At 45.2% G+C, this 17,307-nt stretch overlaps 1 protein-coding gene across 7 annotated transcripts in view; it reads left to right on the plus strand.

Moving 5' to 3' along the window:
- PATJ (PATJ crumbs cell polarity complex component) overlaps window positions 1–17,307 on the plus strand; it is a 216,834-nt gene that overhangs the window by 22,897 nt on the left and 176,630 nt on the right. For 4 of the 7 annotated variants that reach the window (XM_045028179.1, XM_045028180.1, XM_045028183.1 and 1 more), the window contains exons 9-13: window positions 1,496–1,598; window positions 2,544–2,635; window positions 8,468–8,606; window positions 8,900–9,024; window positions 10,450–10,456. In XM_045028179.1, the coding sequence (XP_044884114.1) occupies window positions 1,496–1,598; window positions 2,544–2,635; window positions 8,468–8,606; window positions 8,900–9,024; window positions 10,450–10,456 (466 nt within the window). Of the gene's footprint in view, window positions 1–1,495; window positions 1,599–2,543; window positions 2,636–8,467; window positions 8,607–8,899; window positions 9,026–10,449; window positions 10,457–17,307 lie in introns of all 7 variants that reach the window. The other 3 variants (XM_045028181.1, XM_045028185.1, XM_045028182.1) reach the window with 2 other exon arrangements.

Genomic DNA, 17,307 nt, shown 5'->3' on the forward strand with positions numbered 1-17,307 from the left:
CACATACCTACAACCCACCAATTTACCCACAGCTCGGGAATGGGCTGTTATGTTTGGGATTGTGTGTCTATATTTCCCAGAATCCACCCGTTAAGTCCATATACTACTCCACTTCCAGTAACGTGCCATAGATGAATATTTTTGCAGAACAAGGAAATAGCATCAGTTATTCTGTGAAGTGCCTCTGGCGCTAAGGTTTCTGGTGTTGCCTTTGAAGGAAAGGTCCTGGACTGTCAAAATGGCTCTGTGGGGAGAAACACAACCAAAGATCAAGTGAGCAAATCCAAAATGGGGGATGGTGAGGGCCAGCTTCAGGGGACCTATCCGTAAATTTCTCCTTGGATCAGACCATGTCTGAATACCTTATTAGATTGTAGCTATTTATCTAAGAAAACATTGAACAGATAATTCAGAAGCCAAAAGATAGTGCCAAATTATGTACTATTCCTTTCTTCTCTGTTCTAGTTTCCCGTGTTATGATGAATGGTCTCATCTCTCTCTCTTTTTTCCCTTAAGCTGTAAAGCTTTTTTTAAAAAATTCTCCAGATTTTCTCCCCGCTCCCATTATTTAAGTTGTGCTCTGTGGAAGTGATTTTTAACGTGGCTTTGACTTCCTGTTGTCACTTCACCTTCTAAACAAGTCTTTTGAAGCTTCTACTTCTCTGTGTAGTCTAGTCCAGTTCAAATCAGGATAGTAATCATTTCAAACTTGCCCTTAAATGTAATTAAGTAGATATGCATATGATTGATATAAAATAAAATGGTGTCTTGCACACCTAGCTTTATCTTGAATACCATATTTTAAAATGTGCTATATGCATTTGTTGGATATAATTACCAAAAAGTTCATATTGTTGTTTTTTTCTGGTAGCACCTGCAGCATGTTGGGTGCTTTCCAAACATAGGAGTGTAATGATCTCTGTCCGAAGAAGCTCATGAGCACGCTTTACACTAAAGAGAACAAGTGTGTGGTTCTTTAATAATTGCAAGGAATCAAAATACTTTCCATTAATAGGGTCTAAGAGAAAAATATTTTTTGATAAAGACCGGGGACTGAGAGCCAAGTATTTTCTCTCTTCCACTGGCATGGTGTCATGATGTCGTGTACCTGAAGCAATTCTCTGTTCCTAATTAACCAATAGAGACTTTCCAAAGCACTTACTGTGTGGCATTAGGTACTGTGACAAGCATGGCGCCTTGGCTGTATATGAATATCTTTTATGTTTTTATAGATACTTGTTTCTGATATCGTATACATTATATAGCCAAGATTTTCAAAGTGACTAGTAATTTTGGGTGCCCAAATTGACACCTTTATTTTCTAGCCTCTGGAAGTGAGATCCCCCTTTTGAGGTGTCTGAAGTTGGTCTACCAAAATCACTGGTCATGTCTCCAAATCTTAGCCTGTAGTTTAAAATGTTAGTGATATAACAAACTTTTTTTTACTTTAATGTGGACATTCAGTTTTATAAACTGTATACTATTTTATTTCTAGGCTAACACAACTCTTTTTGATACCTATGACGTGGAGCTTACAAAAAAAGATGGACAAAGTCTTGGTATAACAATTGTTGGATATACTGGAACATCTGATGTAGGTGAGTTATACACTGTCTGCTGATTATGAAAGACTAGAGCAGAGGTTTATCAAATGCCCAGTCTGGCCTTATGTTTTTGCTGAAGTCTTTGATACATGCCACATAGCTCAACATGCACTTTCATTTCTTTAATGAGTTCAGTGTCTGAGATTTAAAGACCTATTAGACTATCCAGTCCATCTCTCTGCCAGTGCAGGACTGTAAGCATCTCAACAGTGTTTAATGTGTGTGCCATCTTCACAAGGTGATTATTTTTCAGCAGACAGCTATTTCATACTTTTGCACTAGTGTCTGAGCTCTGGGAGCACACCAAAATATCTGTATGTAACTATGGGTGCACAGAGTGCTTTTGTACAACTCTACACATGAGAAAGAAGGAAAGCTTTTTGTGATTTCTACATATCCCCTTACAAAATATATTTATACAATAGGAAAGTGCATTTGTGTGAGATTTTTCACAAGGGATTTGTCTGATTTAAATTATTGAATTGCTAAAACTAAATGTAAGAGGATGAGCAAGGCCTTGATCCAGCAAAGCACTTAAGCACATGCTTCACTTCTAAGCATAAATACTCCCCTTGAAGTCAAATTTATCATATGTAAGTGATTTGGTGGATCAAAGCTTGTATAGGCATGGAAACTGACTTGTCATAAAAAGGGACTTTTCTGAGCAGGGTAAATCAACTAGGGCAGTATAAGGGTGCTTACATTGCTGCTCTTCTCTTGAGTGCAGATTTGGAATTATGCATGACTACTAAATTATGTGAGTGTTGTGATTTCAATGTTCATTTGTGACTAGGAGGGAGATGCAACTTCATTTCACTTGTGGACCCAGGCCTCCAGAGGTGCATTGTTCTTAAGCACACATTTATTTAGAGCTTAACAAAAGGAACAAATTAGTATTTTCTTTAAGTTATTCATTTTTGTTTTGTTTTTTTTTTAAAGCAGATTCTTCAGGGATCTTTGTGAAAAATATAATACCTGGCAGTGCTGCAGATCACAGTGGCCTTATACAAGTCCAGGACAAAATTGTTGCTGTAAGTGAAATATTTCATTGGATCAGTTTTGGAACTAGCAGTTTATTTTACATATATCTGGATTTTTAAAACACACTCTACTAAAGCTTGTTCTTCATTCACTTCATTCACACTAAAGCACATCCAGTTTGTAAAAGGGAGGAACATTGGCAAATTTATGATTGTCAACAAGAATTAGTATTTGAGCTAATAGCTCTGGTTTGCAGTGGTTAGATTATTAGTGTACTACCAAAAATGAGAGAGAATCGTAAATAGTAAAACAGGATAGATGTTTGGGATTGAAGCATCTTAGGCCTGGTCTACACTAGGACTTTAATTCGAATTTAGCAGCGTTAATTCGAATTAACCATGCACCCGTCCACACCAGGAAGCCATTTAGTTCGACCTAGAGGGCTCTTTAGTTCGAATTCGGTACTCCACCCCGACGAGGGGAGTAACGCTAAATTCGACATGGCTATGTCGAATTAGGCTAGGTGTGGATGCAAATCGAACTTACTAGCTCCGGGAGCTATCCCACAGTGCACCACTCTGTTGATGCTCTGGACAGCAGTCCAAGCTTGGATTCTCTGACCAGCCACACAGGAAACGACCCGGGAAAATTTGAATTCCTTTTCCTGTCTGGGCACTTTGAATCTCATGTCCTGGTTGGACATTGGGGCGAGCTCAGCAGCACCTGCAACGATGGAGAGCTCTCCAGCAGAGGAGTCCATGCAATCCCAGAATAGAAAGAGGTCCCCAGCATGGACAGACCGTGAAGTCCTGGATCTGATCGCTGTGTGGGGCGATGAGTCTGTGCTTTCGGAGCTGCGCTCCAACAAACGGAATGCAAAGACCTACGAGAAGGTCTCCAAAGCCATGGCACTCAGAGGATACAGCCGGGATACAACGCAGTGCCGCGTGAAAATCAAGGACCTGAGACAAGGCTACCAAAAAGTCAGAGCGGCAAACGGACTCTCCGGAGCACAGCCCCAGACCTGCCGCTTCTACGAGGCACTGCATGCCATTCTAGGTGGGTCTGCCACCACTGCCCCACCAGTGACCGTGGACTCTGAGGATGGGATAGTGTCGAGGGGCAGTTCCTCGGCGATGTTCGCCGATGGGGAAGATGAGGAAGGGTTTGTGGAGGACGACGCAGGCGACAGCGCTTACAATACCGCTTTCCCCGACAGCCAGGATCTCTTCATCACCCTCACAGAGATCCCCTACCAACCCTCCCCGTCCGTTAACCCAGACTCAGAATCTGGGGAAGGATCAGTCGGTAAGTGCTATAAACATGGAAACATTTATTTTTTTAAAAACAGGAATAAAAAATATGTAAAAACTATATAAAACCTTTTGCTTAAAAAACTATATAAAGAGAAGGTCCACACAGATAGGGATGGAACAGAAATCCTCCTGGGACAGTTCCACGAAGCTCTCGGAGAGCAGCTCGAAAAGTCTCCGCAGGAGGTTCCTGGAGAGAGGTGCCTTATTTGGTGCTCCGTGGAAGCACACTCTTCCGCGCCAGGCCATCCTAATGTACAGCGGAATCATTGCCTCCACCAGCATTGCAGCGTACGGTCCTGGTCTGTGCAGGGATTCGAGCAGCATCCGCTCTCTCTCTCTCCGAGTGACCTGCCTCAGGCTAATCTCGTTCGGCGACTGCTGCATCTAATTAGGGCAATTAGTGTACTGTTACTATTGTGAATGCTTGACTTTTACTTTGCATAGCAATGACCTTCGCTTAACAGCCACGTGTTGGAGGCCACAGAGGAAAAGCATACAGTGATCTTTCCCGTGCACAGCCGCGAGGGGCTGGAACAGGGTCAGACTTTATGCTTTACAGATTGCCTTCAGCGGGAGGGCACAGCTATCCATTAACTGTTAAGCAGCCTATAGTGTAGTGCTTACCAGGCCTGGCTGCTACACGGATTCAGCTGTACCGCCCCGCTTGTCCGATCTCCTGTGCAAGACCGCAGCCAATGAAAGCGTATTCCGAAATCTCGAACTTGTCCTGAGAGCTCGTGAGACTAGGTGCCCTGTATGGTCTTGTTCACAGAAACTGACTAGACTGTGTTCAGTGTTCACAAACATGTATCTTTTCAAGGAAATCACTTCCTTTTTCCCATCACACAGCTGCGGCTCTTTCACGAACTGCCCCGGCATCCCCCTCACAGAGGCTGGCGCAGATTAGGCGGCGAAAGAAAAAGACTAGGGACGACATGTTCTCGGAACTGATGGCTTGCTCCAGAGCCGAGGCGGCCGAGCAGAGACAGTGGAGGGAGACCCTATGTCAGCAGCAGCGCTCACACAGCGAACGGGAGGACAGGTGGTGGCAGGAAGACCAGCAGGCGACTCAAACGCTGCTTGAGCTAATGAGGGAACAAACGGACACGCTCCAGCGCCTTATAGATGTTCTGCAGGACCGCAGGCAGGAGCAGAGAGCCCCCCTGAACTGTATCTGCAACCGCCTTCCCCCGCCACAAAGTCCTGTCCCCCCCCTCACCCAAAATCACAAGAAGGAGGGGCGCTAGGGGCCGTGAAAACTGTCACTCCACCCCAGCAGAGCGCTCATGTACCAAACAGCTCTCATTCCTTAAAGTCTGAGAAGTGCTTCCCTTCCTGGATCACCCAGTCCCAAATCCAAGTTTCATCCCCCCACTGTGTAGTTGAGTATTAAAAGTAGTTTGTTGTTATTCACTGTTTCCGTCACGTTTTCCTTGTCAGAAGACTTTGTGTGAAGGGGGGGGAGGGGTTTTTTAATTGCATAGGACAGCCTCCATTACCAGGGTACAGACTTGGGGGCAGGATCAACAGCAGGACACACACAGACTGCAGTCACTAGGCACTAGGGTCATTCTGGGAGGTGAATGCTGCCCCGGGTCAGTCTGTGAGGTGTATGCTGCCCCAGGGTCCTAGCGCCTGCCATCCACAAATGGCAAGGCAGGCTGCCCTTACCATGCCCTTCCCCCCTAGCCACGAGCCTCTCCGATGCCCTGAGCCCCAGCAAGAGCCCTCATCCACGGACACATACTCACCCTTCCCACACACCCCTCACCCCTTCCTACGCCCCAACCCCCAGTCCAGAGCCTGCATCCAAACTCCGTCCCAAAGACGGCACCCCTCACCCCTTCCTGCAAACCCACCCCTTCCTGCACACCCACCTGCAACCATCCTCCCCCCAGAGACCGCTGTAGGAGCAGGAGCCTGTCATTCCTCTAGTGTAGAAGCGGTCTGGACATCAGTGCACACCGTACCCACCACAGTCCGCGTCCATGTTTCAACCCTTGAACAGGAATTCATAATTAAAGAAAACTTTATTAATAATCAGTGTTCCATTAAAGTTATTTTAAAACGTGTGTTGGAAGGGGGGAAACCCGGAGAACGGGGTATGTAACCGCAGATCAAAGTCAACAGTCACTGAAACGGGCTCAGGTTCAGCTTCTCTGTAAATCAAGTGGACAGTCATAGGTTACCCTGCTCTCCGAGGAACCTATCTTTCAAAGCCTCCCGGATGCACAGCGCTTCCCGCTGGGATCTTCTATCGGCACGGGTGTCTGGCTGAGCGTAATCAGCAGCCAGGCGATTGGCCTCAACCTCCCATCCAGCCATAAAGGTCTCGCCCTTGCTCTCACAGAGATTGTGGAGCACACAGCAAGCAGCAATAACAACGGGGGTATTTTTTTCGCTGAGGTCCGAGCGAGTCAGTAAGCTCCGCCATCTCCCCTTGAGACGTCCGAAAGCACACTCCACCACCATTCTGCACTTGCTCAGCCGGTAGTTGAAGAGTTCCTTCTCACTGTCCAAGGCGCCTGTATAGGGCTTCATGAGCCAGGGCATTAGCGGGTAGGCTGGGTCCCCGAGGATCACTGTAGGCATCTGCACATCCCCAACCGTTATTTTGTGGTCCTGGAAGAAACTACCTGCCTGGAGGCGTTTAAACAGACCAGAGTTCCTGAACACACGCGCGTCATGAACCTTGCCCGGCCACCCCACGTAGATGTTGGTAAAACGTCCCCTATGGTCCACCAGTGCTTGCAGCACCATAGAAAAGTAGCCCTTTCGGTTAATGTACTTGCTGGCCTCGTGGGCCGGTCCCAGGATAGGGATGTGAGTCCCATCTATAGCCCCACCGCAGTTTGGGAATCCCATCGCGCCGAAGCCATCTATGACGACCTGGACGTTTCCCAGGGTCACTACCTTTGAGAACAGTTGCTCAACGATTGCGTGGGCTACTTGAATCACAGCAACCCCCACAGTAGATTTGCCCACGCCAAAGTGGTTCGCTACTGACCGGTAGCTGTCTGGCGTTGCAAGTTTCCAGAGGGCTATGGCCACTCGCTTCTGCACAGTCAGGGCTGCTCGCATCCGGGTGTCCTGGCGCTTCAGGGCAGGGGACAGCAAGTCACAGAGTTCAAGGAAAGTGCCCTTACGCATCCTGAAGTTTCGCAGCCACTGTGATTCATCCCAGACCTGCAGCACTATGCGGTCCCACCAGTCCGTGCTTGTTTCCCGGGCCCAGAATCGCCGTTCCACACCATGAACTTGACCCATTGCCACCATGATCTCCACTGCGCGGCGTACCCTGCTTTGTGAGAGGTCTGCGCCACTCTGTGACTTCCTGTCCTCACCGCGCTGACGGAGCCTCCTCGCCCGATTTCTCAGCAGCTGACTGTGGAAGAGGTGGACGATAAGGTGCGAGGAGTTGACAACGGCCATAAGTGCAGTGATGATCACAGCGGGCTCCATGCTCGCAGTGCTGTGGCGTCCGCGCTGTAACCGACCACAGAAGGGCGCGAACAGATTTCCCGCCGGCGCTTTCAGGGAGGGAGGGCGGGAGTGACGGTTCAATGATGACAGTTACCCAAAACCACCCTCGACACATTTTTCCCCCCAGCATGCATTGGGGGGGGGAAATCCCAGGATTCCAATGGGCAGCGGGGAGTGCGGGAACTGTGGGATAGCTTCCCACAGTGCACCGCTTCCAAAGTCGACACTGGCCCCGTTACTGTGGACTCAGACAGTCGAATTAGTGTACTTAGTGTGGATACACAACTTCGACTTCATAAGGTCGATTCCACAAATTCGAATTAAGTTGATTCGAAATAGTCTTGTAGTGTAGACGTACCCTTAGAGCAGGGATCTTGATTTAGGGCCTGATTTAAAGTACTGAGCATCTTCAGCTCCTGTTAAAGTTAGTGGGATTTGAAGGTGCTTGATATCTTGCAGAATTGTGTCCTTTATGCCCATCTATAAGTACTTAACATTAGGTTGACATCATCAAAATATTAGTAACGCAGATGTGTTTTTTTTTTTTTAAATCCTTTTCTTTTATAGGTGAAAGCCTGCTGGATAAATGTCAGGGCCATGTTAACATGTAATGGCTAACTTTGCATTCATAATACAAGTAGGAATAACTCTAAAGATTTCTTAACATGAAAAGAGAGATCTGACTATGCTATGATCAGAACAGACTGTTAATCTCTCAAACTCATCCAGGAAGCTCCATGCACAGTACTGTGCAAGCTGCTGTCTGCACACAGTATCTCTGCTGAAAAGCAAACGTATTTTACATTTCTGTAAATCTAGTAAATTGCTGTTTTGTATTTGCCCATGCCTGCTATCAAGGAGAAGTTTTTATTTTGTATTAAGAAGAAACTTTGAAGATGGCATTTATCTGATTATTTTGAAGTAGCTGACTTAATGCAATTCTTCTTTTGCAATCATTACAGTCTGTGAGGGCCATCAGTATAACTGTGAGAGATGAGTTGCACTGTTGGTTTACATATCTCTGCGAATGTTAGAACTCAACTGTAATCTGATGTCTATAATCTGATGGTGTTTCTGTACTAGGTTGATGGGATTAATGTTCAGGATTGCTCCAACCAAGAAGTGGTGGAGGCGCTGCGTCGCACCGGCCAGGTGGTGCACCTTACCTTGCTTCGACAGAAACCTTCTCGTGCTTTCTCTTCAGGAAGATCTTTAGAGAGAGGTAGTCCTTTTCCTCCCTTTGCCAATGGTTCATTTAATTTTTCTTCCAATTTATAATGACCAAAATAAATGTTTAGGGCCTGTTTCTGTGCGGTGCTGAGCAACCATAAATCTTGGGTTTAAGGGTCCTCTGTACGGAATCAGAGCCTTTGACGTAGGATGTAAGAGTGTGTGGGGAGTTGAGAGCAAAGTTCCTGTAAACTGAACAAGGAAGCTGCTAGTGGATATTGGTTAGCATATCATGTATCCTCTGTACTACCTGTCTGACTCAAAAGTTTTTTGGATCTCTTACAGAGCAGCCAAATATGCCAGCCTTAGTCCTGTCTGGAGCTGTAGAGACGGAAACTAATTTGGATAGTGAGAATGAGGAGGATCAAGAGGACAAAGATAATTTTGAAAATGAAAAGAAGCAAAAATTAGGTAGGTAAAACATCTTGCTGTGTGTTCTCTCCTGTATATCTACTGACTTCTTGAAATTCATTTCTTTAACCTAATTTTCATAATGATGGGACAGTTTGGCTTCCTTTTCCTTGCAAAATTTTATTTTTTTGCTCTTCAGTCCTTTTTTATTTAACTGAAACCAAAATCTAAGACATGAGGCAGTAAACTGAAGTTTTTCAGTGATGGGAATGAAAAGGCACAGGTGCATTTCTGGTTATGCTAGAGGGAAAAACAAGAGCATTTAGTGACTCTACTTATGTAGAGGAAGAGGAGTCGATGATGCCAAGGGACAGGGAAGCTGATAGAGTTGCTAAAATAATGGAGGATAGAGGGAGGTTTAGTTGAAGAAAGATGAGTGCAGGTTTTGCCATACTGAGCTTGAGGTGGCGGCAGGACATCCATGAGGGAGAAGCCGGATTGAGAGTTGCAGATAGAAGACTGAACAGGGATAGTGCCTCTCTTTATCCATTTCTTTTCAGTAAGTACTTCTGTTCTGTACAAAGGCTCATCTGTAGTCTCTCAACTCAGTGTGCTGGAATTTAAGCAGTGTAGGCATTATTGATATTTCAGACAGGATAATGCAGTTAATCTGGTGATGCTGGGTTTATGAGTACTGGTGATGCTGGGTTTATGAGTACTGTTGCTCTTTGGACTTCTGCAGACTAATGACATTGGAATGGTTTTAAACCCGGGTAAAGCTATCTGTGATATATAATGTCCTACACCCCTAATCAAGAGTCCATGTTTGGTAGGACTCAATTTCCTTACAAAAGAAAAAAGGCTCAAGATACTCACATTTATCAGTTGCAACATGCTTTTTCATAACCTTGTATCTTTTTTGCTTGCCTAAAATTTAAAAGCATTCATTTAGTTGGAAACTTTGTTCAGACTGAAACACTGTGTATAAAATTTCAGCCTGGAACAGAATTTAATGACCAGTTTAAATTCCAAAAATGGGTGCTTATTTTGGAAATGCTGACAGGCTCTTGATTATAATGGTGCTAAAGTAAACACTGCTAATTTAAGGCCCAGCCTCAACTCTGGAAGTGCCTTTTAAAAGTTAATGTAAAAGGTGTGTTTTATAAAACATGAACTATTTTCCTTTAGGCCCAATTGGACTAAACTTTTATTAAATTTTCCTGAAGAGGTATTAAATAGTGATGCTGGCCCGCTAAACCATGTTTAAACAACTCTGTCATGATACATGGTTCAGGAAACTGTGTGCATGGCGCCTTAAACTTTCTGCGAGCAGACTAGAGAGGCAGTTCACTCTTACAGGTGCAGCTGTAAGTTAAGACTAGACGAGAGTGCTTGTTTGTTTCAGCAGCAAAGAGTCCTGTGGCACCTTATAGACTGACAGATGTTTTGGAGCATGAGCTTTCGTGGGTGAATACGAATTCACCCACAAAAGCTCATGCTCCAAAACATCTGTTAGTCTGTAAGGTGCCACAGGACTCTTAGTCTGGATCTGTAAAAGCAGCAAACACGGCTACCCCTCTGATACTTGTTTGTTTCGTGCAGCAGTATATAAAACCTGAAGAGAGAAGCTAGTTGTTTAGTCAGAAAGCTATGAATCCAGACCTGGATAGAGATCAGCATGTAACATTAGGGAGGAAAAAGCTATTGGAGAAATCAAAAAGCTATGCTGTTTGAGAAATCTTTAATCCAAAGCGAAGGACACATTGCTACATAGTGAGCCTGTGAGAAAGGAAGAGAAGATCTGCAAGACAAAGAAAAAGGTCAGCGTTTGAAAGTTCCAGGGATGCAGATCTTAGCCTACACTTAAAAGTTAGGCTGGCATAGGTACATTGGTCAGAGGTCTGAAAAAAACGCACCCTTGTTCGACATAGCTATGTCAACCGGCCTCCAGTGTAAGAGCAGCTATGTTGACAGAAGAATGCTTCTGTTGACATAGCTAAATTTAGTTGGGGAGGTGGTGTTCCTACACCAATGGAAAATCCCCTATCATTGGTGTAGGCTGTGTGTCTATACTACAGGGTTATACCAACAGAGCTATGCTGGTTAAGTCTCTGTAGTTTAAACACCTCTCAAAAAAGGCATTGTATTCCAGGAACCCAATGCTAGTAAGATGGGGAAGAAAAACTACATGAAAGCAGAGAGTAAAGAGGCAAAGTTCTGAAGATATAGAATGTTACTGCTAATGCAAACCATTGCTGGGAAACAGTTCAATTTCTGAGGCCTTGTGTAATATAGATAATATATAGCATGTACCACAAACCATGGAAAAACTAACCCGGAGAAGGGACCAAAAAATGGGGGGAGGGGAGAAGGAATCTCATGGTACTGGGTGGAGGCACTGGAATTAGATATTCTTGAACCAAACCTGTAGATCCAAAATCTTTTAAAATTTCAGGAAGTTTTCTTTAATGGGCTGAGCCCCAAAACATCAAATATGGACGTGAATTTTAGGGCTTGTTTTGGGTGTGGGGGAATGATCTTAATTTTCAGTTAACTGAACACATTAAGAGCCCGATCCTGAGAGGTGTTGAGTGAGCATTCATGGTGGTCATAGAAGTGCATATCTGACTCCACTGGGAGTTTTAGATGTTAAATGCTTTTCAGGTTCAGGCCATAATTTTGTAACAGAAAAAGGGAGTTCGTAGATTCATATATTATATAGCCAGAAGGGACCATGAGTCTGTAAGCTAACTCTGGTTAAACTAACTGTCCCTATCTGGATAATCAGGACAGAGGTGACAAGTCTAGTAGATTCTGGGTGTGGTCAGACCCTGGTTTGGGACCACCTGATCCTGAATCCTGAGACGGGGGAATTATTTTCTTACCGGGTGTCCATGGAGAGGTTAAACCCTATCCTAATGCATGGATGCAGTTGACTGTAGGGGAACACATGAGGCCTCTGTTAGCAGGGCTGGCCTCAGTGCAGACCTACTCCATTATGTGAGGACAAGATTGAGAGTATTTCTCTGAGTTACTGAGTGGAGTTAAGACAGCCCTGGATTGCCCAGAGAGGCTAATTCAGGAGATCCAGTCCCTGGGTGTTAGGTATAGGTGAGGAGCTATACCGTGGAGTTGGGGTGTTTGGACAAGAGGATGCTCCCCCAGTTAGTGACAAAATGATGCCATTGCCCCAAGAGGACTGGGGCATCCTAACTAGAGGGACCAACTTGGCCAGAGATCAGAGGGAGGATGAGACCTTCAGCCAGGCCTATGAACAGCTGTCAGTGGACAACAGAGAGGTAATAGACCCACATCGAGCAGAGCGGTACCCACAATTTAAGCTCCTGCGTGAGCGACTATACCAGCAGGAGAGAGACCGACCGACTTATGAAATTTGATCGCAGTTCCTCATTCCCCAGTCTCATCAGTGCAAGTTCATGTGGCTGGTTCATGCTGCCTCCACTGCAGGCCGCCTCAGCATGAGGAGAATGTGGCCAGGATTCTAGGCTGCTTCTACTGGCCTGGAATTCACCAAGAGGTCAAAGACTTCTGTAGCTTATATCCCAAGTGGCAGCTCATTGGGCTTAAAGAGGGGTGACCAAAGCCCTTCTAGTCCCACCCCCATTTGAGAGAATCGGGATGGATCTGCTCAGACCCTGAGAAAAGAGTGCATCTGGTTATAAATGTATACTGGTCAGACCTGATTATGCCACCTGGTATCTGGAAGCAGTCCCATGGCACTGCCCCAGTGCACAGACTATTGCAGCAGAACTGCTAATGGTCTTTGCCCACATCAGTGTGCCTAAAGAAATCCTAACCAACTGAGGCACTAATTTTGAGTCCCATCTGTTGAAGGAGGCTTGTGAACTATTAAAAATAAATACCCTACAAATGTGCATCAATCGCCTGCAGACAGATGGTTTGGTCAAATGGTTCAGACCTGAAAAGGATGTTTAAAGAAGTTTATTACTGCATGCCCTACACACTGGGATCAACTGATCCCCCTCCTTTTTATTTGACAGTTGGGAGGTACCCCAGTCATCTACTAGTTTTTTTCCTGTTTGAACTCTTTTATATGAGAGACTACTGATTTTGCCCCAGAACCCTAAGTGGCCCCCTCAAGGATTGAACTCACAACCCTGTGTTTAGCAGGCCACTGCTCAAACCACTGAGCTATCCCACCCTCCTATTACCTGTGGTATCTTAGACTTTGTCCATGAGATGTGGGACGAGCTGGCTCCTAGAACAGAGAATGTAGTACAGTACATACTAAAGCTCTAGGAGAGGCTTGACATTCTGGGGGCCTCCACCAAAAAGAATCTCTTTAAGTGCTCAACTGGCCCATAGTGAGCCTTTAACAAAGGGACGCTGTAGCAGGGTGCTGGTGCACCTAATTAGCCCCTGCTCAGCCAGTCCCAATCAAGGGAAATAGATTGGGGCTGGGGAGAAGTCTGGTGCCTGGCCTTTAGAACTGGCTGCACCTGTGGGCCTGAGGCTTCAAGGGCTATAAAGGCTGACTGGCAGCCAGAAGACAGGGAGATGGCCAGGGGAAGGTCAGTCTCCAGGCTGAGGGCAGACTCTGGATAAGAGGAGATTGTCAGGCCTGCAAGCTCTGTAAATAGTATCACTGGTGGTGGGAGAACATGTGTAAATAAAGCCAGGGGTGCTGCAGAAAGAGAAGCCTCCCTGTGCTTTATTGGGGCAGAAGAGGGGTGGGCGGAGGACCTTGTTACAGACGCATATATGTGTATTTAAACCTGGGTACTTCTGCTCTCTAGCACAATGTCCAAGCTGTTTACTAAGTGTTAAGGTCCATATTAAATATTACATCAAGTGGAACCTGTCAATTATGAAATCAGACAAGAGGAAGACAATGCAGATCTACCAAAGTAACCTCCTGAAGGCCTGGAAGGACCGGGAGGGCTTGTTTATCACTTATCCATCTGAGCCAGAACTGGGACCCCAAAGGTCCACATTCCTGGACCCTGACTCAATACAGATTAGGGGAAAACTTCCATCCAGAGTAAAGGGTCCAAGTGAGAAACCTTACAAATGCCTTCCTGGTGGGGTTTCCACCCCAGCCAGGATGAACTCACTTTGTTCAACATCATGTCCAGATAGAGCGGGGACAATGCACCTGGGAGAACTCCCTACCGCTTCCCCAAAAAAAGTGGGATGCACTGAAACAGGAGCTCTGCACCAGCTTGGAGCTAGAGGTCACTGAAGAATCCCACAGTGACTGATTACACCCAGTTGTGCTGGTCCCTAAACTGGATGGCATAATCCAGTTTCTGTATAGATTTTTAGAAAAGTTAATGCGATCTCCAAATTCAACACACATCCTACGTCCCCCGGGTGGATGAACTACTAATCCAGATGGGTGAGACTCAATATAGTAGAACATTAGATTTTTACCAATGGATACTAGCAGATCTGGCTCATACCAGAATCATGTGAGAAAACTGCCTTTGCTCCTCTGGTTTATATCTGTTAAGGATTATGCCCTTTCGCCTCCATGGTGCCCTAGTGACATTTCAGTGGCTCCTATGACCCAAGTTCTCTGATCTCATGGTTCATATGCTGCAGTTTATTTACAGGGTGTGGTCATCTATGGCTGAGACTGGGAGGCTCACCTGCAACTGGTTGCCACTGTCCTACAGTCCCTGTGGGAAGCCAGCCTAACCACAAACCCAGCAACGTGTAAAATTGGAAGGATGACATCATCTAACTGGCATATCCTGTGGGGAAAGGTCAGGTCCAATCCCTATAGACAAAGTCCAGGCCTTAAAAGCCTGCCCAAACTTGCCCACAAAAAACAGGTCTGGAGATGCTTAGGGCTCGCCGGTTATTACTGCTGGTTTGTGCTAGGGTTTTCCATGATAGCGGCATCCCTCATGGACCTGATTAAGGACAGCTGTCCCTGGAAAGTTTGGTAGCCTGATGTCCGCAAAAAAGCATTAAAAAAATGGAAAGGCCACTTGTGTAAAGAGCCTGTCCAGTTCATCCCAAACAGAAAACACCCTGCTCTGTTTTCGAAAGAACTTATTTTGCAGACCAATGTGTCGGAAGTAGGCCTGGGGGCAATCATATCCCAAGAAGTAAATGGAGAGAAACATTCCCATGCTATTTTTTAGCCACAAGCTATTCCCTCGGGATAGTAAAAGAAACCCTGGTGGTGAAATGGGCCGTGGATTCTTTCTGATATTATATCCTGGGAAACCCATTGAAGCTGGACACCGATCATGCCCCTTTGAGGGGGTTAATTGCAGTGAAAGACACGAATCCCTGCCTTATGCATTGGTACCTGTCTCTCTAGTCATATGCCTTTCAATTACAGCATAGAGCTGGAAAGGCTCACCAAAAGGTGTATTTTGGTTTTTTTCCTGAGGGACAGAGGACATAGACAGCTGGCCTGGTTCCTCGGATGCCATCTTGAAGGGGAGGGTGTGTGAGGGGGTATACAAACCACACATTGGGCAACATTATAGGGTTAATGAGCTGATGTGGGCTCAGGTGGCTCCATCCCACCACACCTGTGAGAGATGTCAGACATGGAGGGAGGAGCTCAAAATGGGGAAGCCCAGCTCAGTTGAGGGTAGACTGGAGGTTCTTGGATGGCCACAGCCTGGTAGTCCCACCCTGAAGGATGGAAGGGCCTGCTTCACCTTTTGAGAGCACTATTCCTCTGTATTCGCCTGCCAATTTAGATGGGGGCCACAACTTGACAAGGGCTCCTGAAGAAAGAGAGCTTTACCACAGTCGTGGAATAGTTCATTGGTGTTAATTCTCTTTGTTCATTGACAACCCTGGAAATGGCAAACTAGTTGGGGCTCTGCCAGAGGGCTGAGCCTCTTATGACGGGAACTGGAGTAGAAAAATACCTGGATGGAGCAGAGCAGAGGCGCAGGTGAACGCTGGGGCCCAGCCCAGAGGGTGGACTGGAGTAGGAACTCAGACACTCCTTGGTATTCCTCTGAGTTGGAAGGATTGTCTGGATGTCCAGGCAAATTGGCAAGGGTAGGCATTTGTTTGCAAGATGCATGATAGTAAGTGAATATTTTTGTGTTTGTGGAATTATGGTTCATGCTTGAAGCATCCGGGAGGTAAACATGGTGATCAGTCTGTACCTGATAATGAAGCAAAGTGGTGCTGAAGAAGAGCATCTATTGACAGAAACCTACATTTAATAGTTAAAGAGAACAATACTTATCCCATATTTCATGAGTTCAGGGGACTTCAATGTAGACCCAGTTAAAAAAGACAGAGTGTTCTTTGACGAATCTGTAGTGTAACTATAGAAGCCTATCTCTAAAGAATCTATTGCAGGCTTAATTCTTGATATAGTTCAATAAAGAAACAATGAACTGACTAAATCTGACCTGAAATCCTTCTGTGCTTGCATCTCTTGAGTCTGAGGTCAGATATATATGTACAATAGAGACTTCAAATTGGAATCTGAGCTGCTTGATTCTATACAGAGAAATTCTGGTTAGGCAGTTGAGGTAAACTTGGCTATCTGGTGTGACAGAAAGTGGTTGGTAGGGATCTAAAGCTACATGGGGCTCAACACTGGGAGGGAAAAATAATTAGCATAGAGACCTGATCTCTTGGGGGTGTTCCATTGTAATGCAAATAACTCCGAGCCTTTGTTTTTAACTGTTGCTGTTTGATTCTTCCCTTGTTACTGAAATAATTGAATAGCTTAAAATTCCAAGTAATAAAGCAATGTAATGAGGATTGTGTTTCAAGTCTGATTTGTTAGTTCTGTCCTCTAATATTGAAAAGTGAAGGGGAGATTTTCAAAGGCACCCAATTTCTCTTGACTTTTGATGGGAGTTAGGCTTCCAACTCCTAAGGTATTTTGTTTAACGGTTTAACAAAACATTCAACATTCAAAATGACATGCACACACTTGAAGACTGAAAAGAACTGCTGTTGTGATTTGCATTCCGATTCCGGTAAGATGACATGTCAGTCATACCAGTGTTCTGTTATTTGTCCAGACTTGTGACAATATTATGGCCATTTAAAAATAGTTTTCAGTAAATTCATTCTCCAGTTGCTGCTGCTAGTTGAAATTTTGCTTTAAAGTTTGACTCTCTTACCAGCTCAACATTACTTAGGCTAGGAACTTTATATGTGTGCTGAGCTTCTGGATGAGGTCAAATGCAGGGCAGCCAGTCATTTTATGCTGTCTAGCCCTGTCAAATTGTCTTACATGACTATAATACTGCCTTGGTTGCATAAGTAAGAAAGCTGAAAAGATATAAATGTCAAGATAGCCAAGTTCCCACGGAAGACTGGTTTAGAACTGGAGCTTATATTAAAGCTCATGTTACTCA

This window comes from Mauremys mutica, chromosome 8 (assembly GCF_020497125.1).
Source record: "Mauremys mutica isolate MM-2020 ecotype Southern chromosome 8, ASM2049712v1, whole genome shotgun sequence".
NCBI lineage: Eukaryota > Metazoa > Chordata > Testudines > Geoemydidae > Mauremys > Mauremys mutica.